The sequence below is a fragment of the Taudactylus pleione genome, unplaced genomic scaffold (genome assembly GCF_031769625.1).
Source record: "Taudactylus pleione unplaced genomic scaffold, aTauple2 ptg000089l, whole genome shotgun sequence".
NCBI lineage: Eukaryota > Metazoa > Chordata > Amphibia > Anura > Myobatrachidae > Taudactylus > Taudactylus pleione.
Window position 1 is genome coordinate 9,138,811 of NW_028284491.1, and position 23,816 is coordinate 9,162,626.

Consider the following 23,816-nt stretch of genomic DNA (forward strand, 5'->3'; position numbering starts at 1 on the left):
ATCCAGCCTACTGTTGCTTCTGGCAACACATACTTTGCTCCTATGCCCTCCTGTATGTATCTGAGGATATATTGATGGGAGTATATATGTGTTCTCTTTCTCTTACAGTATATCACCCTTCACATGAGGGTTTTAGTGCCTTAGTCTGCAACAACTTATATGTGTATCTAACAGGCTTCACATATTTGAAACCATTACTGTTGTAAGCATTTATTAATACTATAACATTTTTGGGCTTGGAGCTCCCCCATGTGGTCACGCTTGTAAATCCATACTTTTCCATCTGGAAAAGCCACTCTATCTTACTACACAGCAGCTGCTCCTGATATTTTATACTTCCTACTATTACTACCTAATTTCCCACATCCTTATGTGGGGACATATGCTGGTTTCTATGGGCTGACATATGTGCTGCTATATGGCCATGATCCCATGACTCACCCGACTGCTATGGGGAAGGGTACGTGGTGATTACACCCCGGGAATGTCTCTCCTGAAGCTATACATTCTGCTGTGTTTGCTCTTTTGCCTTTCTCTATGTGTGTGGTTTTCTCTTTGTTTTTTTATCTTTATCTCACTGATGGGAAAAACCAAGAAAACAGTGCGGACACCCAGTGCTAAGAAAATCGCGGATACGTCATCACAACCCAACTTATTCCGCTACCTCACTCCTGACGGTGGTGCTTTTGGAGACAACGCACGTTCTGATTCTAAGCCGTCTACATCATCTGATAATACTGGACTTATGGAGTCACCAACTCATACTAGTTCAGGAGATATGGCAGACACCACTATGGCTGACATCCTGGCTCACCTACGCTCCCTTCCCACAAAACAGGACTTTCTAGACCTAGATAAGAAAATTGGGGCCACAGTTAAAGTGGAAATTGCTGCCATTCAAGCGGACATTTCTCACATTACCCATTGGGTGTCTTACATGGAGACTCATTATAGAAACGAAAACTCCGAGTGTTTCTACGCATTCACAAGAGGTGAGAATGATGCAGCGGTGATTAGATTACCTCGATATTAAAGGTCATCGCAACAATTTACGTATCCGAGAAATCCCGGAAAGACGTTCAAGGTCCGGGTATCATTGATGCGCTTACCAAAATGTTTAATGAACTTACAGATGTAGAGCCAGATACCAGAATTCTCTTTGATCGTGCTCACCGGGCCCTTCGCCCAAAGGGTCTCCAATCTAAGGCTCCCAGAGACATTATTTGTCGTCTCCACTACAATCATATTAAAGAAGAGATCCTCGGCAAAGCACGCAAACTAGATGGTATTGAATTCAATGGCAATAAAGTTAAAATTTTCCCTGATCTCTCTTGGAACACCCTCCAACAGAGATGCCTTCTTAAGCCCCTCACTGACATTCTCAAACAGAAAGGTGTCCGTTTCCGTTGGGGATTCCCTTTGAAAATCCAAGTATCGCATGATGATCACCAACTCATTTTACAGACACCAGTTGACCTAGATAAGTTCTGTGATGCACTTTCTATTTCTATACCACTTCTTCAAGATTGGATCCAACTATTCTCATGTCTAGATCCGCCTAATCCACCTATCGCACGGGTTCGTTGGACACCAGTAAAGGGGCAGAAACGTGGGCCGACCTCTCCGCGAGTTGAACGGATGGCTTCTGGCACTTGATCAACTAGGATGTTTTAATGTAACTATTTGTATCCATCATGAGCTTGGACACAGATTTTGTCTGGAATCGTATCCTTTTCATATCTTTAGTGGTTAGTTCACTCACTGACTATTTGCTAATCATAGATTCACATAATTGTTCTGGTCCTTGTCTAACGGTTCTTTGCTACACGTTTATTGTCATTCACAAAATTTTTTTTGTTTGTTTTACACGCACACCAGAGTTTGTAAAGATTTTTTACAAATTTTCAAAATTGCTTCGTAGATATGCCTCACACATTTAAGATAACGATGTAAATGGTATTATTGTTCTTTATTAACTAGATGATTTTTTGATATTGCTGTTTACTTGGTATATGTTATTTTTTCAATCCTGGGGGTGGTTGTAGCTGCCTTACCCCAGTTGGGTCGTTCCGCATTTCGACCTTGGAGCATTGGTCGACTGTTCTCTTCTACCTGCTCCAACAGCGGTAATCTTCTCCTATAAATATGTTTTTCTGTATGTTCTATCAAGATTGTTTGTTTTCTCTTTATTATTTTGCTTTATTTTTTGTTTTTATCCTTCCCTCCCTATTCTTTCCCTTCCTAGTCGCTATCTCCTTACTTCCTTTGTACTTCCTCATAGGGTTCATATAATGCTATTCTCTTTATACATAACTCACCTTCTCCACAGATACACCCATGGCCCCTCTTAAACAAGAAAATATAAAATTATGCTCCTTTAATGTTAAGGGCCACCTTGTTGAGAGTACTTCGCTTAGAAAAGGTAGATGTGGCTTTTGTGCAAGAAACACATTTTAAACAATTAGTTGCCCCTAAACTTGGGAACTACTACTGTCCTCATGTGTTTAGCAGCAATAATTCTCAGAGTAAGTCCCTGGGAGTGGCTATACTCCTCTCTCATCGGCTTGCTGTCTCAGATGTATCTCATCACACTCTAGTGGAAGGTAGATGTCAGGTATTGAAATGCAAGATATATAATCAAGTATATACTATTGTGAATATTTATTCCCCTAATCAAAAACAGAGGCAATTTCTTAGCAGGGTCTTAAGACTTCTGGAGCCATTGAGGGAGTGGTGCGTAGTATTAGGTGGGGATTTAAATTGGTCTTTAGACCCTGTTTTAGATTGTTCTTCGGGATCATCCCAAGTCCCATTGAGAGACCATCGTAGAGTACGTCAACTTTTTTCTGAATATCAATTGATAGATTTGTGGAGGGTTCAACACCCAACGGTTAAAGATTATACGTTTTATTCTAACCCACATTCTGTACACTCACGTATTGACTATTTTCTTATAGATCATACAAACCTTCAATATTTTCCCCATAGTCAAATAGGTCAAATCACATGGTCTGATCATGCTCCAGTTTTTGCAAATATGTGTCCTCCTAATATGACTCCTAGACCATGGACATGGCACTTTAATTAGCTTTTACTTAGTGATCCTCGTACTAAAAAAGATCTTCTTAAAGCCATTACTGAATATATTGATATCAATGATGCGCCAGATATATCTACAATGATGGTGTGGGAGGCACATATGTGTGTGATTAGAGGACACTGTATTGAGCTAGTCTCCAGACTAAAAAAGGAAAAGATGGCTCAACGGCAACAACTTTTGGCCCATATTATGTCCCTGGAAACATCCCACAAATCTTCTTTAGATGAGTCTACACTACGAGATCTTACTGAAACAAGACAGGCTCTTAATAAGCTTCTTCAAGACAAAACTAAATTAGATTTACAGAAATGCAAGCACAAATTTTACCAATGGGGAAATAAACCTGGCAAAATGCTCACCAGAGCGCTAAAAACTCACAGATTACAATCTTATGTCTCTATTGTTCAGGACTCTGGGGGGAATACTGTCCATACATTTCCCCAAATTGCAGCCGCCTTTCAAAATTATTATATGAAACTTTATAATTTACGAAAGGAGCAATCTCTTACTAATCCCTTATCACATCAGGAGGCGGTCAGAGACTGTCTTTCCTCGGTCAATTTTCCACGAATTGAAGAAAGTGATCTGACCTCTCTTGATCGTCCCTTTACTTACAAAGAGTTGAATTTAGCTTTGTCAAATACCCCACTTGGTAAAAGCCATGGCCCAGATGGTTTCCCTGTGAGCTATTATAAGACGTTTTGTTCTATACTTATGCCACTTTTCTTGAAAGCTTGTAATGAGGTGTCCGACAGGGTGGGCTTTTCTCCTCAGACTCTTGAGGCCCATATTTCTATAATCCCCAAAGAGGGAAAACACCCTGCCCAATGTGCAAGTTATAGGCCTATCTCTTTATTAAATAATGACCTAAAATTATAGGCTAAAATGTTGGCAAATAGGTTGAGTTTCCTTCTCCCTGGTTTGGTCCATGGAGACCAAGTGGGATTTGTTCGTGGTAGGGAAGCTAAAGACAACACCTCTAAGATCATTGATATAATCCATCATGTTAAAGGTAATGGGTCTCCTGTTATCCTGCTATCAACGAATGCAGAGAAGGCCTTTGACAGGATCGATTGGCAGTTCATGGAGAGTTTTCTTCGGTATATGGGATTAGGCTCTCACTGTCTCCATCGTATTTTGGCCCTTTATCACTTTCCTACTGCTAGAGTGCGGGTCAATGGTGCCCTCTCGGATCCCTTCCCGATTAACAATGGCACACGTCAAGGATGCCCACTGTCTCCCCTTATATTCGTGCTCTGCATGGAGGCACTGGTGAGGGCTATTCGGTGTAACAATGACATTAAGGGTGTGCAGATTGGTGATCATGAATACAAATTTGCACTATTTGCCGATCTCCTTGCTACCGTCTCTGCAACGGTGACCTCTCTCCCTGCCCTCATGCATGAGTTTAATAGATTTAGTGGGGTCTCTAATTTTAAGATCAATTACTCCAAATCTGTTGCCAGGAATATATCATCTCCCGACAATATTGTGACAGGTCTCAAGAGCGCATTTCCTTTAATATGGACTTCTTCTAGCCTAAAATACTTGGGTGTTCTTCTATCTCCCTCCAATAATAATTTGTATCAGCTAAATTTTCCCCCTCTTATTAAACAATTTAAGACAGATTTTCAAAGATGGTCTTTATTGAAGCTATCCTAGTTGGGTAACATTAATACGGTTAAGATGTCTATTTTGCCTAAGGTCTTATATTTGATGCAAGTGTTACCTATTACAATCCCAGTCTCCTTTTTCAAGGAGTTACAAAGTCTAGTGGGTCACTTTGTTTGGGGTTCAGGTTGGCCCAGATTGTCACAAGCTGTATTAACTCAAAGTCGCTCAAAAGGTGGCCTTCAGTTGCCTCATTTTCTTAATTATTACTACGCGGTTCACCTAGCCAGGATTGTTGAAATGTCCAGAATACCTGTAATTAAACAATGGACGCTTATAGTAGGTCATACAGTTGCTACACCATCCCATGTACTCCCCTGGACTGTTAAATGTCCATCCCTGTCTCACCCGACACTAGGTCCCACTCTTCGTTGTTGGAACAAATTTAGGAACTCCCCTTTGTTTAGCCCATGTGCTTCATTACCTACTCCACTGGTAGATAATCCGGATTTTCCCCCAGGTCTTATGGCCCCTAAATTATCTGGTTGGTCCACAGCGGGTATTACACGTTTATCCCACTTGGTTACAAATAGTGGGATGCGATCCTTTATGGATCCCCAGCAACTGTATCAACTCCCATCCCGTTCATTCTGGGTTTATCTCCAATTAAGACACTACATTACCTCTCTTACTACTGGTAGTCCTCGCTGGATCCCGACTAGGTTTGAAGCTTTATGTATGACAGAAGACCCGACAAGACACCTTATTTCTTTAATATATCAGCTATGTCTTGAGTGCTCAAATCCATCTATGCCTTCTTATGTTTCTGCTTGGCATGGTGAATTGGGACGGGAACTAACAGAAGATCAATGGTCACAAATATTCAGTTTTACCTTTACTAGTTCCTCTTCACTCCAAGTTTTGGAGACTCAATACAAGATTTTGGCTAGGTGGTACGTGCCCTGTTCACATTCACCGGATGTTCCCAAATCTTACTCATCTCATCTAACTTATGCTGGCGTTGTGGTCAAACAGTGGGTACTCCTCTTCATATCTGGTGGCAATGCCCAATAATAGCTGACTTTTGGAGGAAGGTTCGACAGATATCGGAGTTGATCACTGGTCTTCCTTTATCTGATAAAACCTGATTTTTGGTTACTAAATCTATCAGACCTTCCTATCTCCATATACAAAAAATCCTTGTTACGTCATTTGGTGAATGCTGCGAGAGCTACTATACCGTGCAGTGGCGTAACTAGGGCAGGGCGAGCGGGGTACGTGCCCTGGGCACCGTGGGACTGGCGGCGCGCGGGGGTGCGCCGCCGGCCACGGTACCGGCCCGCCCTAGTTAGCCAGTGTAGCGCCGACCGCAGTGTGTGCGGTCCGGCGCTAGGCTTCCAGTGCTGCACAGCTGTGCCCCTTCCCCTGAGCGCTTGCCCAATAGCGCCAGGAGGAGGGTGGCAGGCTGGCTCAGACTGTGCTAACACACACATCGCCGCCAGCATGGCAGTGATGTGTGTGTTATTCAGCAGCCAATAAGAGTCAGACAGACTCTCATTGGCTGCTGCTGCACACACATCCTCTGCCAGTGCTGGCGGAGATGTATGTGAATCAGCAGCCTATGAGAGTCAGGTAGATTCTCATTGACCGGCTTCCGTCCCGCTCCTGCAGTGGGTAATGGGAGAGACATTATGAGGTCATGATGTCTCTCCCATAATGCATAACGCGCCAGCCCAGGAGGACTGACATGCGGCGGCGGGAGCGGTGGCCTGAGCAGGAGCGTGGATTCAGGTAAGTGTATTTTTATTATTTATTTTTTTGTAACTTGTGTGTCTGCACTATGGGGGGGGCTACTACTACTGGGGACACTATTGATGAGAGGGGCTACTACTACTAGGGACACTATCATTTGGGGGGGCTACTACTACTGGGGACACTATCACTTGGGGGGGCTACTACAACTGGGGACACTATCACTTGGGGGGGGCTACTACTGCTGGGGATACTATCACTTGGGGGGGCTACTACTACTGGGGACACTATTACTGGGGGGCTGCTACTACTGGGGACACTATCACTTGGGGGGGCTACTACTACTGGGGACATTATCACTTGGGGGGGCTACTACTACTGGGGACACTATTACTGGGGGGGCTGCTACTACTGGGGACACTATTACTGGGGGGGCTGCTACTACTGGGGACACTATCACTTGGGGGGCTGCTACTACTGGGGACACCATTACTGGGAGGGGCTGCTACTACTGGGGACACTATTACTGGGGGGGTGTTACTACTGGGGACACTATTACTGGGGGGGCTGCTTTTACTGGGGACATTGTTACTGGGGGGGCTGCTACTACTGGGGACACTATTACTGGGGGGGCTACTACTACTGGGGACACTATTACTGGGAGGGGCTACTACTACTGGGGACACTATCACTTGGTGGGGCTACTACTACTGGGGACACTATCACTTGAGGGGGGCTACTACTACTGGGGACACTATCACTTGGGGGGGCTGCTGCTACTGGGGACACTATTACTGGGGGGGCTGCTACTACTGGGGGCACTATCACTTGGGGGGGCTGCTACTACTGGGGACACCAATACTGGGAGGGGCTGCTACTACTGGGGGGTGGGGTGCTACTACTGGGGACACTATTACTGGGGGGGCTGCTACTACTGGGGACACTATTACTGGGGGGCTGCTACTACTAGTGACACTATTACTGGGGGGAGCTACTACTACTGGGGACACTCTTACTGGGGGGAGCTACTACTACTGGGGACACTATTACTGGGTGGGAGCTACTACTGGGACACTATTACTGGGGAGAGCTACTACTGGGGGCACTGCATCAGGAGGGGGAACGTCTACTGGGGGGGACTACTACTGGTGGCACTATTTAAGGGGCTTACTACTAGGGGACCACTACAGGGGGCACTAAATAGGGAGGACCACTACAAGGGGCCCTGTATAGGGGGTACTGGATAGGGGGGATCACTGCTGGGGGCCTGCATAAGGGGGACCACTACTGGGGGCACTGCATGGGGGAGCTACTGCTGAGGGCACTATATAAGGGGCTTACTACTAGGGGACCACTACTGGGGGCACTAAATAGGGAGGACCACTACAGGGGGCACTGTATAAGGGGCACTGGATAGGGGGGGATCACTGCTGGGGGCCTGCATAAGGGGGACCACTACTGGAGGCACTGAATAAGGGGAACTAATGAGGGGCTGCAAAAGGGGGACCACTACTGGGGATACTGTGTAAGGGGCACTACTATGGGCCTGCATAAGAGGGACCACAACTGGGGACATTGCATACTGGGGGTACTGTATAAGGGGCACTACTGGGGTTAAGGTGCATATGGAAAGTAATGTGATCATAAAGGGGTGTGTCATGTTGACACGCCCCATTTTTAGGTGACCATGCCCATTTTTTTGCACATGGGGGGGCTCCATTTTTACATTTGCCCTGGGCTCCAAATACCCTAGTTACGCCACTGATACCGTGTTATTGGAGATCTTCGATTTGTCCTCCTGTCTTTCGGTGGTTCCAGAGAAGAGATCAGTATATGTCTATGGAAGATCTCTCTTCTTTGAGATCACCTCCCTCAGATTTTACAGTCATTTGGTATGGTTGGCTGAATTTTAAAGAGTCTTCTGAATACAAAATACATACTACCTCAATGCCCCTTAGGACATAGCGACCTTCTCCTTTCCCCCATTACTTTTCCTTCCTTATATATACTTTCTTTTTCTTCAATTTTGGGATATTTTATTTATTAATTATGTTTGTACTTATTTTATTTAGCAATGTCCGAAAGTACGACTAAAGACTAGTCGATCTGGGACCTTTTTTTTTCCCTTATTCCATGTTTTGTGACTGTATTTGTCCATTGAATTTATATTGTTATTCGTACTTATTTGGTGTTTATGTAGGCCATTGTGGGCTATATATGTACTATGCAATTTTGATTTCAATAAAAACAGATTACATAAAAAAGAAAATTAAATGTGGAGCAAACTTTTAAAAACCAAACATCCAAATATAAGTTTACTTTTCAATTAATGCAATTGCCAACTGACCCATGCAGCAAATCACATGCCTCAGGAGTAAGGACAATACAAGAGATTCAAATGGCCTTGCGAGAAACAGAAGACCATCATAAATGCACCCCAAAAAACTGTATTATACATTGTACAAGTGGAAGGCCCAGAACAGACTCCCCAGGTCAAAGTTCTGCCCAGCATCCCCGACTCAAAGTTCAGCCCACCATACACCAACAGGAGGTCCGACCGGGACCTCAACACCTTAGTATGTCTTCTGACGTAATCTCACAGACACCTCTTCCATACGAAGATCTTCCACTCGATGTGACCAAACAAAGAAGACTACGGCAGTCCAACTGCAGGTTTAGACACATCGATGTATGGGCTTTACAATAACCAGCATATTATTGCCATATCTACCTATGGGACAGAAAAACAGAGGCAGTCTCATTACGTATTAATCAGCCCTCTTGTGTATATATAGTAAAGAAAAGTAAGAATACTTTAAAAAATAGAAGTGTTAATAGTTTATTTTTATCAATTAACAAAATGCAAAGTGAATGAACAGTAGATAAATCTAAATCAAATCAGTATTTGGTGTGACCACACTTTGCCTTCAAAACAGCATCAATTCTTCTAGGTATACTTGCACCCTTAGGGGCATGTTTAATAGTTATTGTGAATAGGTCCCGATAGTTATAATTTCTTATTGTGGCAATAATATAGCCAGGATGTGACATTAATCTCAACCAGGTATAGGGGCACTGATCACTTTACTTCCTGGTTCGGGACTTGGCTGTGCTACTACACATGCACGGTCATTAGACTGTGCAGGTGTGAGCCACCATTTAAAGGGAGGGATCGTATGGATCCCTCTCCCTCTCCTGGAAACTTTTGGAAAATGTAGTCCATAGGCAGGGGCGGAGGGGAGAGGAGAGGAGGGAGGGGCCCATGTGCAGTCTCCGACATGGGCCCCCTCCTCTCTGTCCGGAGGCAGGCAGCGCACTGAGCTGTGTGCAACCAGCGCCAGAGTTGACCGTGGCGGTCATTTTCCCTATACTGCACATGCGCAAAGGACGGGAAAATGGCCGTCGCGGCCATTTCCCAGTCGGTTTTAGAGCCATGGACCCATGCTCCGATGTGGGACTCCGGAGAGGTAAGTACGCTATGGGTGCAGGGTGTGCTTTGCGGGGCCCCCCTGGACCCGGGGGCCCGTGTGCCCCGCACACCCTGCACCCATTATAGATATGCCCCTGTCCATAGGGCATAATACCTAACGCCGTCTGAAGATGGTGTTAATTGCCGGGCCAAGCTCCGGAGCATAGTATATTTGGCAATTTAGCAGCCCCCATGGAACCTGGAGGTACATATATTCTGGAGATGCTTAATATTTGCAGGTAGTCCCCGAAATCACCCACAGACCTTTTTTTGATAAATATGCGCTTCAATGTCAACTATTTTAGTTGTGCTTGTATTTGTATTCGATTTCTAAGGACTCTATTTATAAGTGATAAATATACTTTCTTACCATTTTTTTTTGCTATTTTCACCATATCCAGAAATATCAAAACTGTGGAGAAATCACAGATTTTATTGATTTTTCATGAGCACAATTTATAGAGAAGAGAAAACATTTGGCTCTTTAATGTTTAGCTAGAAAAACCTCTATGGACGGTGTCATGTGTATTCACAAGGCGTCTGGACCGGAGAGACGAAGTGCTGAGACAGATGTCACCCTGCTCCCTCCCACATTCCCACAGTGCACCCCCCTCCCCATACTGTTCAATTGTCTGGGCAGCCTTGAGTTCATTGATTACACAGATTGTGAAATATGTACTGCTACACGTGGCTATGTCAGTGCAGTCACAATATTGATTGTCAGAAGCAAACAGATATGTCAGGGTGACCTCAGATCAGGTGAACTCACGGAGACTGTAACCGCACGCCAGGAACATAGTGGATGTGGTCTCAGAAACTCTGGTACTGGTTCTTAGTTCAATATAATGACAGACAGGGCAATTTTTCAGGCAGAACCAGAGTCGGACTGGGGCAGAAAGGGCCCACCAGGGAAATGTCACGGAAGGGGCCCGCTGAAGGGGCGTGACCAGCCAATAGGTAGATGTGGTCATTAACTGTAGGGTTGTGGCCAAAGAGTTTTAGGATATTAGAGATAAAAATATTATGAATGGAGACCAGTTTATTGCAGACAGATCTAGCAATCCAGAAAGTGCATAATATACAATATATCATAAGAAATTTGTACCAGAGGGGAGTAAGGTGGAGGAAAGTGGGTGAAGTGAAGGATGAGCTGGTTAGGAGGAGGTGGAGGAGGAGGAAAGGTGCAGAGGAAGCATTTTGGAGCAGTGAAAAGTAAAGGGACATAACCAGAAAAATTTATTAGATGCATGGTTGTCAGGACTATGCTCTTATATGCCTGTGCTGACATTCTACAGTCCTGCAAGGGATAACTCCCCTGCTCTGTTAGTGGGAGAGCTTGTAGGGCCTGATTGTGAGTCGGACACTACGTTGATGCTGGACACATTCTGATACAGAGTCGCAGTAGTGATTTCAGATACACAGAAGCAGAAGTGTACTTAAAATGGATTGGGCATTCCTTGGCGGTGACAGGGAGGTGGCTGGTCAAACACATCGAGATGGTCCGACTTATGGGCGTGTTATGGGTGTGCCCCGGGCATGTCGCTGAAATGGTTCTGTACACAGACAGACACTTAATCGATCACATTGTAGCCCATACTGTTATGAATTCCAGTAACCACTCCTAGTAAGCCATCTAGAACTCAGGCCACGAGGTCTTCCGCCACTAACAACCGCCCGTTGTTCCTCTTAGAGATGAATTGCTCTCACTGGTACTTAGGCGGCCGCCTGGACTAACTGACTGCTCGGAGTAGTAGCAGCTTACAGGGGTGTTGACTGGAATCCTGTGATGAGGGAAAGAGTCTTGTACAGGAAAAATTAATGGTATAGTTTAGAGAGGTGCGGCTTGTGAGCCGATGGTGTGGCCAATGTGCTGATGATGTGGCAAATGTGCCGATGGTAGGAAACTGATAATGAGTGCTGCGGCTTTGAGAGCCGATGGTGCGGCAAGTGTGCCGATGATGCGGCAAATGTGCCAATGGTGCGACTTGTGTGCCGATGGTACGGCAATAGCCGGTGGTAAACAGTTAATCGTAGATGCTGTGGCTTTTGGAGCTGATGGTGCGGCAAGTGTGCCGATGATGCAGCAAATGTGCCAGTGGCGTGGCTTGTGTGCCGAGGGCAGAGTTGGTAGTAGGTGCTGCGGCTTTGAGAGCCGATGGCAGCGCAGAAGTATTGGCGCGTCTAAGGAGCCGTAGAAGAAGCTGCAGGTGCGGCAAATGTGCCGAAGGTGCTGCAAGAGCCGATGGTAGAGGAGTAGGTAGTCAGTGCTGCGGCTTGGAGAGCCGATGACAGCACGGTGGTATAGGTGCGGCTAGGAAGCCGTAGGGAAGCTGGAGAGCCGTAGATAGCACGGAAGCCACTGTGGAAAAACCAAAATCTTCACCACATGGAGGAACAGAACTCTGACCATGCAGCCGAGTGGAGGGAACCCAAAGATACGTTATATTCAGCGAGCCAGAAAAAGTCCAGTGTGTTGAAATAGGTATACCATCCAATCATGCTGTGCTATGGATAGTATGTCACTCCCTGAGGCGTTCCGATCGCCTAGCAACCAACGGCGCTGGAACAATAGCGTCAGAAAGAGGTAAACTGCTAGGAGAAAACAAGTCGTGACCATGACATGTAACACATACTTAGACAGAGATTCTGCGCCTAGCATGGGGCTCGTTCCTTTGCACTAAGATGGACCAAGCATGATTGCAGTGTCTGGTGGCGCTCTAAATGGGGGTCCCCATCCTTGCACAGTCATGCACACAGGTGTACACCAGGGGAAGGGCTTGTAGTGGCATTAGCATAAAGTCACAGACGTGCAACTGGCAAAAGATGCTGCATCCGACTCATCTTAAGTAATATTCCTGCCATATGTGAAGCTATTTTATATTGTTTCTTTTAAATGGCCACTAAGATATCAGTATCAATATCTTCCTCCTGGCATGCACAGAGTCTGCACCAGAAGTTGTTTCCTCAAAACCCCCTACTCACCCCTGGTAGCAGAAGTCTCAATTCCATTGTGATACTGAATTTAGGCCCTCATTCAGAGCCGCTCATTAGCGGCAGTACGCTCGTTCCGAGCGATGTTTGCACATCTGCGCATGCGTACGGTTTTTAGTACGCATGCGCGAACCAGTCAGTGCGGCCGAAAATCGTTTGTACGCTATATAGCGAGTGTCTGCTATTTTGAGTGACAGATTGAGGCGTATGTGGGTGGTAACAGGGGAAGGTGCTTGAAAATGGGGAGTGGAGATCCGAACGCAGGCGTGCTTAAAGGTCAAAACGGGCGTTTTATGGGTGTGTATATTTAAAACAGCAGCGTCAGTGACCACGTCACTGTGTTATTTTATAGCCAGAACTGCTCGCAAATTTGTGGTAGCAAACACCAACCACAAGAATAGCGAGCAGTTCATACGCTGGTCGATGTACTCGATTAATCTAATAAATAGCGGACATGACGTATGGTGCGAGCGGCCAGGGGGCGTTTTTAACAAATAAACGAGCGTATGTTTTGCTCGCTCGTTCAGACTTAGAGGTGTGAACATACTGCAATGTGCGTACGGATCATTTGAATAGCCACCCCTTGTTTTTAAACGAACGACCGCAAATAGCGAACGGCTCTGAATCAGGCCCTTAGATCTTTATTTACCATTATTGTGCCTGGTCAGCTGTGCCCTCCATAGAAATGGCTCTCCTTCAGAGGTTTGGGCAGAATTCCCCATTGCTGCTGACATGGTAGTGGATAAATCCCCTTCTGTAGATGTACCCTGACGTCATTAGTTACAGTCCAACGTCATTCCTTACTATCAACGTGAACATAGAGGGGGAATATAAGCCTGTGGCAAGCAAAGTGAGCCACTTCGTCCGAAGAGTGGCGAGCGAAGTGAGTCCACACCGTCCATCAACTATAGAGCTCAGCTCTCTAACTGTAATGAGCAGAGCAGCATGTGGTAGTAGTCTAGGGACAAAGGGCAGAAGCTGGCAGGCAAACCTGGCTTGGGGGGCCCCTGAGAGAGGATTAATGGGCAATAGAACATCATTATTAGGCTGACTGCAGCAGGGATCGCTGATCCTCACAGAACTGCTCCCGGTGATAGGCCCTGCCCTCTGCATTAGGCTCCATTCTCGTTGCTGAGCTGCTCCATAGCAGCATTAGGCAGGGATCTGGGACATGGTGCAGGTACTGAAAGGCAGTGCACTGCCTAGTACTGGTAATGGGAGGTCAAGGGGCACTTACACAGGCTGGGCAGCAAACCCTTCCCCCTCCCGATCACAGGATGCTAAACCCCACCCCCTCCCAGAAAGAGGCATGGTATGAAATCAGGGAGGCCCACCAGGGAAATACCCGAATCTTCGGCAGTCCGAGCCTGGGCGGAACACCGTTCCTGAAGCTCTTTTGAAAAATGCTTTCATCAGGACCGGCGTTCCAGAACCCTTCTGTCTGCGGCACTGGTAGCTGTGGGCTGTGACCGGATTGGTGCCGGATTTGAGCTGGTTGCAGTTGCGGACCGGCAGCCCTCCAGTGAAGAGAGAGACCGCGGCATTTGGAATATGGTAGTGGCTGCGATTAAATCACAGCTCGCGGACCGGTTACCAATCAGGAGTGGCTGCCTGACCAGGAGATGTGATTGGCTAGCGGCCGGCGCCATATTCGATCTGCCACGGCCGCTCCTGTAGCAGTGCTGCAAGGCAATGGTGTCGTTGCCGGGCCCTGTACAGCTGCATGTAGAGGCACTTGAGGGCTAAGCGAGTTGGTGGCTGCGGCAGCAGTCGGGCAGGCTCCAGAGACAGCAGGACTTGGACACAGATCAGGAGAGGCAACACTATGGGGACTCTAGGCCAGCATATAAGGGGGGTACTTTGGGCTGGCACATAATGGTAGGGGAATCTGGGCTGGTACATAATGGGGGGTCTCTGGGTTGGTACATAATGGGGGGACTGTAGGCTGGTACAGATTGGGGGGGCTCTAGGCTGGCACAAAATGGGGGGGCTCTGGGCTGGCACACAAACTATGTGAAATTTAAAGTAATTTTCGTAATATGGTATGCTGCACCCCCACTATAGCTCCGCCCACATTTCCCACAGCTTCGCCCACCTCTGCCTTCCCCCAAGGATTGCGGAACCCGTTTTTCTACAAAAATAGCACTGATAACAGCGGAACAGTGACCGATGACTGACACTTTCTGTGCATGTGCAATGAACCTACAGAGATATTGTGATTTATTTTGTGATAGACATCTTCCAAGCCGAAATGCAGGGTTTTGCTCTTTGGCTGGTTCTGTGCCAGCAGGATATTGGGCCTCATTTAGCAAGGATCGTACGCAGATGGGCGATTGTTGCTTACTGCTCATGCGTATGCTTTGCAGTGCGTGTGCGTGAAGGCACCACTGCAATCACGGAGACCACGTAGAGCCATCGTTGAATGATTGATAGACAGTGAGCGTTTGGGGGTGCTGACCTTGTCCGTTTGAACGCTGTTGCATGGGCGTGCATAAATTAGCCTCTGCGATTGCATACCAGCCTGAGTAGTCAATGCGTGCAACGAGGTTAGCAATTTAGAGGTAAGGTCAGGGCTGCTGTAATTCTGTGTGAGGGGTCGATGGTACTCGATGTTTCTGATATTTGAGGTTTGCAAGGTATTACGGATGTGAGAGAGGGGAAGTGGGAGTCTGCATGTTGTCCGTGTGAGCGCTTTGCGATTGCTTGCATTAGCATACTTCGGCAGCAGATCTGTGTGCGTGATTGCAGCCGTGATCGCATCAACAGTCCTTGCTGAATGAGGCCCATTGTGCAATCTCTAGTGTGATATAGGCAAAAATATGTTGCCAGTTTCACGTGTTTTTACTAAATAGACTCCTAAATGCTAAATTATTTCCCACTAATCTAGCAATATCCGATGCTGCTAACACATTGGCAGACCGATTAGCAGATTTATTATATAGAGTTTATATTGTTATGTTTGTTGACTAAAGTTAATTGACCCTACAAGAAAATAAACTTTTTTGTTAATAATATAAAAGAAGTATCGATGGACAATATATAGCATATTATATATTATGTTATACTATATGGCTGTGGGTTTTTTTTTTCCCATAATTTCTTTCTTTTTTTTCTGCTCAACACTGATAGTTCCTGGGCTGTCTATTTTTCGGATACTTTGTCCTGGTCAATCTGTGCATACCAGTGTTCAAAAACATGAGCAAACAACCACTGAATACGAAGATCTTGGTGCTTTCCATCTTCCATGCCACATTGCCAGGTAAGATTAGCAAACTGGTTTTTGCAAGAACTATTCACTGCATTGGATTACGTGTAGCCCATGCTGAGGGTTTAAATAAACAATTTGCACCTTTCATAGGGTACCAGTCACATTGAAATGAAAAACTGGTTTTCGCCTGTGACTTGTAACTACTGCAGACCATAAAATCTCCATAACCCCACGCTCAATTTCTGGTCCCAAATAACATAAAAGCAGTTCTAGGAACCAACTGCAATTTATTCCTCTAAATTTATTCCATTGCCACCGTTATATATAAACCAATATGCACAGCAAGATGGTGCCATGATGAAATTTGTATTTCTCATTTCCCACCACAGCTGCTGTTCCACCCAGGGGTGTAGCTAGGGTGGTTCCAGTGGAGCATGAGCTCCAGGTGCCAAAATGGACAGGGGATGCCATCCAGGGTTCCCGAATTCATGGGGCGCTGCACAGTATGACGGCAGCCTGTTAGTTTTATCTCAGTTTGTTTGCTCTATATCCTAAATAAGTTACGGATCTGATATCCGTTTCTACATTTCATGCTCCTCAAGATGCCCAGATTGCCTCCCCTCCAGCCCCCCCTCCTCTGTGATCATCTTCTGTCACCTCCCCTTTCCTGTCAGATTGATTACATTCACTTCTCACCTCTTTAATTCCCTCCCCTCTCTACCATGGGATCGACTCTTTGCTGCTGCCCACTCCTTTCTTATTGGCTTCTGTCACCACCCCTCTCTGATTGACTCTTTGTCCCTCACCTCTCCGTTCTTATTGGCTTCTGTCACCACCCCTCTCCTCTCCTTCTCTTATAGGCTTCTGTCACCACCTCTCTCCTCTCCTTTTCTTATTGGCTTCTGTCACCACCCCTCTCCTCTCCTTCTCTTATAGGCTTCTGTCACCACCTCTCTCCTCTCCTTTTCTTATTGGCTTCTGTCACCACCCCTCTCCTTTCCTTTTCTTATTGGCTTCTGTCACCTCCCCTCTCCTCTCCTATTCTTATAGGCTTCTGTCACCACCCCTCTCCTCTCCTTTTCTTATTGGCTTCTGTCACCACCCCTCTCCTCTCCTTTTCCTATAGGCTTCTGTCACCACCCCTCTCCTCTCCTTTTCCTATAGGCTTCTGTCACCACCCCTCTCCTCTCCTTTTCCTATAGGCTTCTGTTACCACCCCTCTCCTCTCCTTTTCCTATATGCTTCTGTCACCACCCCTCTCCTCTCCTTTTCTTATTGGCTACTGTCACCTCTCCTCTCCTTTTCTTATTGGCTTCTGTCACAACCCCTCTCCTCTCCTTTTTTTATTGTCTTCTGTCACTGGCCCTCTCTGATTGGCTTTGCCCCTCTACTCTCCTTTTCTTATTGTCTTCTGTCACTGGCCCTCTCTGATTGGCTTTGCCCCTCTACTCTCCTTTTCTTATTGTCTTCTGTCACTGGCCCTCTCTGATTGGCTTTGCCCTTCCCCTCTCCTTTCATATTGGCCTCTGACACCTCCCCTCTTGTATCAGCACATACACAAGTCGAGGTGTGTGATGGGTCTCAAGCTTTTTTTTATGTACATGCACCATTTTGCTCTTCTTAAATGATCATCATGTAGCTGGCAGTGAAGAATGGTCAGCATCCATACATGAGAAGAATAAGTTGCAGAGGCGGCGCTGAACACCTTATACCAGTATGAGACAATAGGCATGTGATTTATGTTTATGCTTGGTGATCCAAAATGTAAGCTTGCCGATGTTGGACAAATGGTGAGAATGTAGGGGACGGCAAATATTCGAAGAACATGGAAGCACATTGCAAGTACTGATTGATACACTCCACTAGAGAGTATATCAAACAAACAGAAGAAGAGTAGCCAGAGGCAGTGTTTACAAAAATGACCTTCAAGCTACTGGACACAATAACATAAAAATAAAGGACATTACATAGGGTCATTTGTGCAGTCGCAATACAGCAGATACAGAGCACAAATATCTTTTTTGGTGATATTGTACCCATATTCTTGCATGATTGAGCTGATTTATGGGAGTAACAGTATGGCTTAGCGTGTCATGGTGACAACTGTATGGTGTCAAAATTGTGCAAAAATGTTATGCGCAAAATGCAAGTATTCAAATGTAGCAATGTGACACTTTATAACAGTTCTGATGTCCCTTGCTCTCATGGCCTAAGACCTAAATTAGACTTTAATGGTATAAGTTGAAATTAATTAGAGTTGGTCATATGCTGACATTTGAAGAGATTCAGTTATTGTTTGTTAATGTGCGCATTCTTATTCAGCCCTCAATCCTGGAAATGGTTATGCTGGGTATTTAGGATATGTACTTCCAAAAGCAGAAAGTGCTTATGCTTCTTGTTATCTGTCCAGTGGGTCAAAAGGAGAATTTTCATATTACTAAGGGTGTTGCCAAAAATGATCTTCATTGCATTCAGTGTAAGAAAACATGGGAAAGCAGAAAACCTGCTTTATAACAGTATAGACCTTAAACTTCTAAATATCTAAAGCAGAAAATAAATGTTGGTGTGCCTTATGTTACTCAATGTGAAGTTCTGGTGTGACAAATTCTACCTTTTGGGACTTTAAATTTGGTGATGTTTGGGAGATAACTTATAATTATGCAAAAAAGTAGAGTGACTGGGAAGGGGGTGCGTGGGCTTCACACAGAGGTGGAGTTGACCTTTAACACATAGGAGGAATGTAATAGGGTACAACTTTAATAAAACTGGAGATTTGTCTGTGAATTTTGTGCCAAATATTTTTTAGGTAAACCAGGTTGGCTTTACATGTAAAAAAAAAAAATCACATCATATTCTGCCTAAAAATAAACCTTGTTGTCCATGCAGGGACGGTTCTAGACCAAGTAGAGCCCAGGGCAAAATGTGCCATTGGCGCCCCCCTTAAATAAAAATATATATTTTATATACTTGGATTATATTATATTTATATATAATCCAAAACAAAGTAATAGAGTGCACTCACCAGAGACTTTTAGATTTTATTTTTCAAAAATGGTATAACATCATAGTGCAGTCGATATTTCGCCCATAACCTGGCCTTCCTAAGGACAAAGCCAACATAAAATAAGGAGCAACAAACCAGGTTATACCACCCTCATCCCAGTCTCCTGCCCTCTGTCACTCTGGCCTCCTGCCCCATCACTAGCCTCCTGCTCCATCCTCCTGCCCCCTGTCACGCCACCCTCCTGCCCCATCACTAGCCTCCTGCTCCATCCTGCCACTCCATCCTCCTGCCCCCTGTCACTCCATCCTCCTGCCCCATCACTCCAGCAGCCTCCAGTCCCATCACTCCATTTTCCTGCCCCTCTATCCTCCTGCCTCCTGCCACCCCATCCACTTTCCCCCGTCACTCCAACTCCATCCCCACTCCTTTAACTTACCTTCATCTTGGAATGTCTGCTCCTCTTCCTCAGCGACACAGTGTGGAGGAGAGATGGGGCAGTGAGCTTTGCATGTCAGGAGACATTCTTCTGTGAAGAGCTGCTGAGTCTTAGTGCCCAACGGCTACCAGCCAGTAGGAGTCAAGGCGGTGGTGCTGGCTGGGTGACTGCAACTGCACCCATAGGTCGCAGCACCTTGTGTAATAGCCTCTTGAACCATCCCTTTGTCCATGTTATAATGTCTGTCTTTTCTTCTCTCTCTCAGGTCTGTTTGTGTTGCTACTCTCATTTTTTGCCTTCTTGCACTGTTGGCTGAATGCCTTTGCTGAGATGCTCCGCTTTGCAGATCGCATGTTTTACAAGGTAACAGTACATAGCCGCTTCTTCAATAATTACATTGTACGACTTATTGCTTCATATTAATCCTGTTCAATCCTCCACAGGACTGGTGGAATTCCACCTCCTTCTCAAACTATTACCGTACATGGAATGTGGTCGTTCATGATTGGCTGTATCATTATGTTTACCAGGATGTGCTATGGGTGAGGCCTCAGTGCTATGATGATAGGAAAATCTCTAAAAAAAAGAAACAAAAAGTTTGTGTCCAGTTATGAAATGATTAATATTATAAATTTTCTTGCTTTTAGCTCATCAACCAGCGATTCCGTTCAGGAGTGATGCTGTCTGTGTTCCTCATCTCAGCCTCTGTACATGAATATGTCTTTACATTGTCTCTTGGCTTCTTTTACCCGGTCATGTTCTGTCTCTTTTCTATTTTTGGAGGTATAGACCTTTTTTGTTTAGTACATTACTTAGCACACAATATTTGAATATATATGAGTTTTATAGGACAGACAGCTCAACAAAAGGCAGATAAAAAGTTAAATAATTTCTTGAACTAACTAACTAACCCAAGTGTACAGTATTTCAGAGATGTAAATCTGATCTTTACTATACCATGAGAGGTCAATAGCTAATGAGAAGGGAGGAATCTGAAAATGTACGAGGGGGGATCCAAAAGTCAGTGTCCTGACCATGAATAAATGAGAAATTTAAGTTAAAATGGCATTTATTTTACGACATAGGGGCATATTCAATTCCAGGCAAAAAGTCCCGTACTTTTCGCATGAAGTACTTTTCGTCTACATCGCTGGTTTTCAATGCGGAAAAGTATCGTGCGCGTGCCCGCTTCTCCCCGTATTCACAAATCGACAAAAACGGGACCCGGCGAAACTGTAACATGCGAAAAGTACTGTCAGATTTGGGGAAATCAGTATTTGGGGTACTTAAATGCTCTCAATAGCTGCTATTTTGCGTCTTTGCATAAGTGGTGAAGAATAGCATTTAGCAGATTTTAGGCTCAAAATAACTAGTCCCAGCAAATTTGGGGTACCTGAGAATGGGTGTTAGCAAATTTTTAAATTGCTAAAGTGTAGTTTTAAAACTCTTTAAAGCTGCACCTGCCGCAAGCACCTACAAACTTAAAAACACCTGGGGCATACTTGGGGACCCCCCTGGAGTCTATTTCGCTAGTTTTTAAGGTTGTCCCCCAACTTTGGACTTTTTGACCCCCAAAACGAAAGTACTTTTTTGGGGAGTTTTTAACGCAGTTTACCTTTGCGGGACTGTCCCAAGGGAGCAGGGTGGTTCCCGCAGCTTTGCACCCCAAAACCCCAATTATGCACATTTTTTCAACACCTATTCATAGGCGAAACTTTTTTGCAGGTTCCATTGCATTGAGTTTCCGCACCGGCGAAAAGTATTCGGAATTGAATACGGAGGAAACTTATCGCAGGGCGAAATGACGTCACTCGTGATACTTTTCCGCAGAAACTGAATTTTCGCACCTAATTGAATACGGGCCATAGTCTCTATTTACTTTAATACACTTCTCCCATCGATGCTCCATCCTGTTGATTCCATTCAGAAAAAAGTCCAGTGACTGGTCCTAAAACTAGTCAGCAGTCATGAAATTGACGCAAAAGTTTTCCCACGAATGTGTTCCTTGAGCATGAGTGTGAATGTCAGTAGGTGCCATCTTCTTCATTTGCAGACATTTAATAACTTTTAGTGATGTTGTTTATTATACAATATCTGCAAAAATAAAAGAAGAATTGTGCTGTAATTTTCCACAGTGCTCTACTAAGACATCTAGAATATACATACACAAAATCAAAACAGGTTGACATCTTCTACTACGTCAGGACCCAGACTTTTGGATCCACCTTCGTACTTTACACTCTGGTTTTTCAGCCTTGTCTCCAAATGACCTGATCTTTGGCAATTGATGCATGTCACCAATAATCATATTGCATAATGTGTGGGTGGGCAGCACTAGATCATTATATGTGTGGGTGGGCAACACTAGATCATTATATGTGTGGGTGGGCAGCGCTAGAACATTATCTCACTTGTCTTGCCTGGAAAATTCTAACAAATAATAATTAAATTGTGAGGTGGTTATAATCTACCTCATTTTTATCTTATTTGTGTTTAGAAATTTATACCGTGATTAATACTTTTCTTCCTTCTGCTCTGTGCCAACCAGTTGCATTTAATTTCACCATGGATGATAAATGGACCAGCCCTGTGTGGAATGTGATAGTGTGGATCTTCCTGTTCATTGGCCAGGGCATCCAGCTGTGCTTGTACTGTCAGGAATGGTATGCACAAATCCACTGCCCAATCACTGAGGTACTATTGGCCTGTGTTTGTTGAGCCAATGTGTGCATAATTCTATATGGTATATAGTGTATCACAAAGCGTATATATACATATTTATATTTATTTAGGTTATATTGTTCTAGTCCAGAACTCCACCGCTACAAGCATTAGAAGATAGACATAGGCCAGGATTTCTGAATATCTCAAATTAAATAATTACTGTAAAAAAAAAATGTCACTAACTTGATGCTAGAGGCACAAATCTGTGACCGCTGTTGTATAGAACATATTAAAAATAGCTAGGAAAAGATATTCACAGTGTAAAATCATTGCAAGTTCTCATTTATTTAAACAGTAGTCATAACTAAGGCATACAGGGTCTGATTCAGAGCCTCTCGTAAGCGGCCGCTCGTTCGCTCCGAGCGATGTTCGCACATCTGCGCATGCATATGGGTTGTAATGCGCATGCGCCAACCAGTCAGTGCGGTCGGAAATCGTGTGCTCGCAAAATAGCGAATGCCTGCTAATTTGAGTGACAGGATGAGGCGTTTGTGGGTGGTAACAGGGGAAGGTGCTTGAAAACGGGGAGTGGTGATCCGAACGCAGGCGTGCCAAACAGTCAAAACTCGCATTTTAAGGGTGTGCATAATTAACAAAGCAGCGTCATCGACCACGTCACTTGGTTGTCTTTTAGCCTGAACTGCTCGCATGATTGCGGTAGGAAAATGCTACCACAAGAATAGCGAGCAGTTCATACGCCTTACGATGTACTTGATTAATCAAATAAATAGCGGAGATGATGTATGATGCGAGCGACCAATGGGTGTCTTTACAAAATAGCGAGCACATGTTTCGTTCGCTCGCTCAGACATAGAGGCGTCAACAGACCGCAAAGAGCGAGCGCTCAATTTAAATAGCCAGCCCCTTTTTCTGAACAAGCGTCCGCAAATAGCGTCCGGCTCTGAATCAGGCCCACTGTTTGATACATCTCCCCAACTGTATGAAGAGAGGCCAGTGTCGTCAGACGATTTCATACTTAAAATGAATATATTTTGGCAATGATGTGAGAGCATCTTTTATTAAACTTTTCCTTTGGTATCTATCTTTAATGACCAGTCCAAGCCTGAAATACACTGCCGCTAGCATAATCCATTTAAATAGCCGTTATGTGATTAGATCGTAACTTTATTTAGACAACTGATCTGATTTTATTGTCCACAGAAAACATTTTGGACACTGATGACCCCTCGCTCATGGTCCTGCCCGCTTGTGACTGATAACCCATGGACACCATGAAACCGAGCTAATGTATAAAGTGTCACCCGGTGACTACCAGTAGATAGGAAAGGCCGACTGATGTTCTAGTAAACTGGGCTTCTTGATTTATGGATCATATTCTCTGATTTACAGAGATTTGAGAACCCAAAATTATGATCAACAAACAAATATGTATTTCTCTTAAGTTTTACTTTCATAAAATATATACTGTAAATAACATACCAGATTACATAAAAGGTTTAAGTTAATACAAGTACAAATACATTGCTCTCCCCAGAGACGTTAATATCTAGAACAGTTGGG

At 44.8% G+C, this 23,816-nt stretch overlaps 1 protein-coding gene across 1 annotated transcript in view; it reads left to right on the top strand.

Annotated features, from left to right (window-relative positions):
* Positions 1 to 23,531, top strand: part of SOAT2 (sterol O-acyltransferase 2) — a 67,668-nt gene extending 44,137 nt beyond the window's left edge. The window contains exons 11-16 of the mRNA XM_088469080.1: positions 16,053 to 16,182; positions 19,837 to 19,934; positions 20,015 to 20,113; positions 20,219 to 20,354; positions 22,120 to 22,265; positions 23,457 to 23,531. Of these exons, the coding sequence (XP_088325206.1) occupies positions 16,053 to 16,182; positions 19,837 to 19,934; positions 20,015 to 20,113; positions 20,219 to 20,354; positions 22,120 to 22,265; positions 23,457 to 23,531 (684 nt within the window). The remainder of the gene's footprint in view (positions 1 to 16,052; positions 16,183 to 19,836; positions 19,935 to 20,014; positions 20,114 to 20,218; positions 20,355 to 22,119; positions 22,266 to 23,456) is intronic.
* The last annotated feature ends 285 nt before the right edge of the window (positions 23,532 to 23,816 follow it).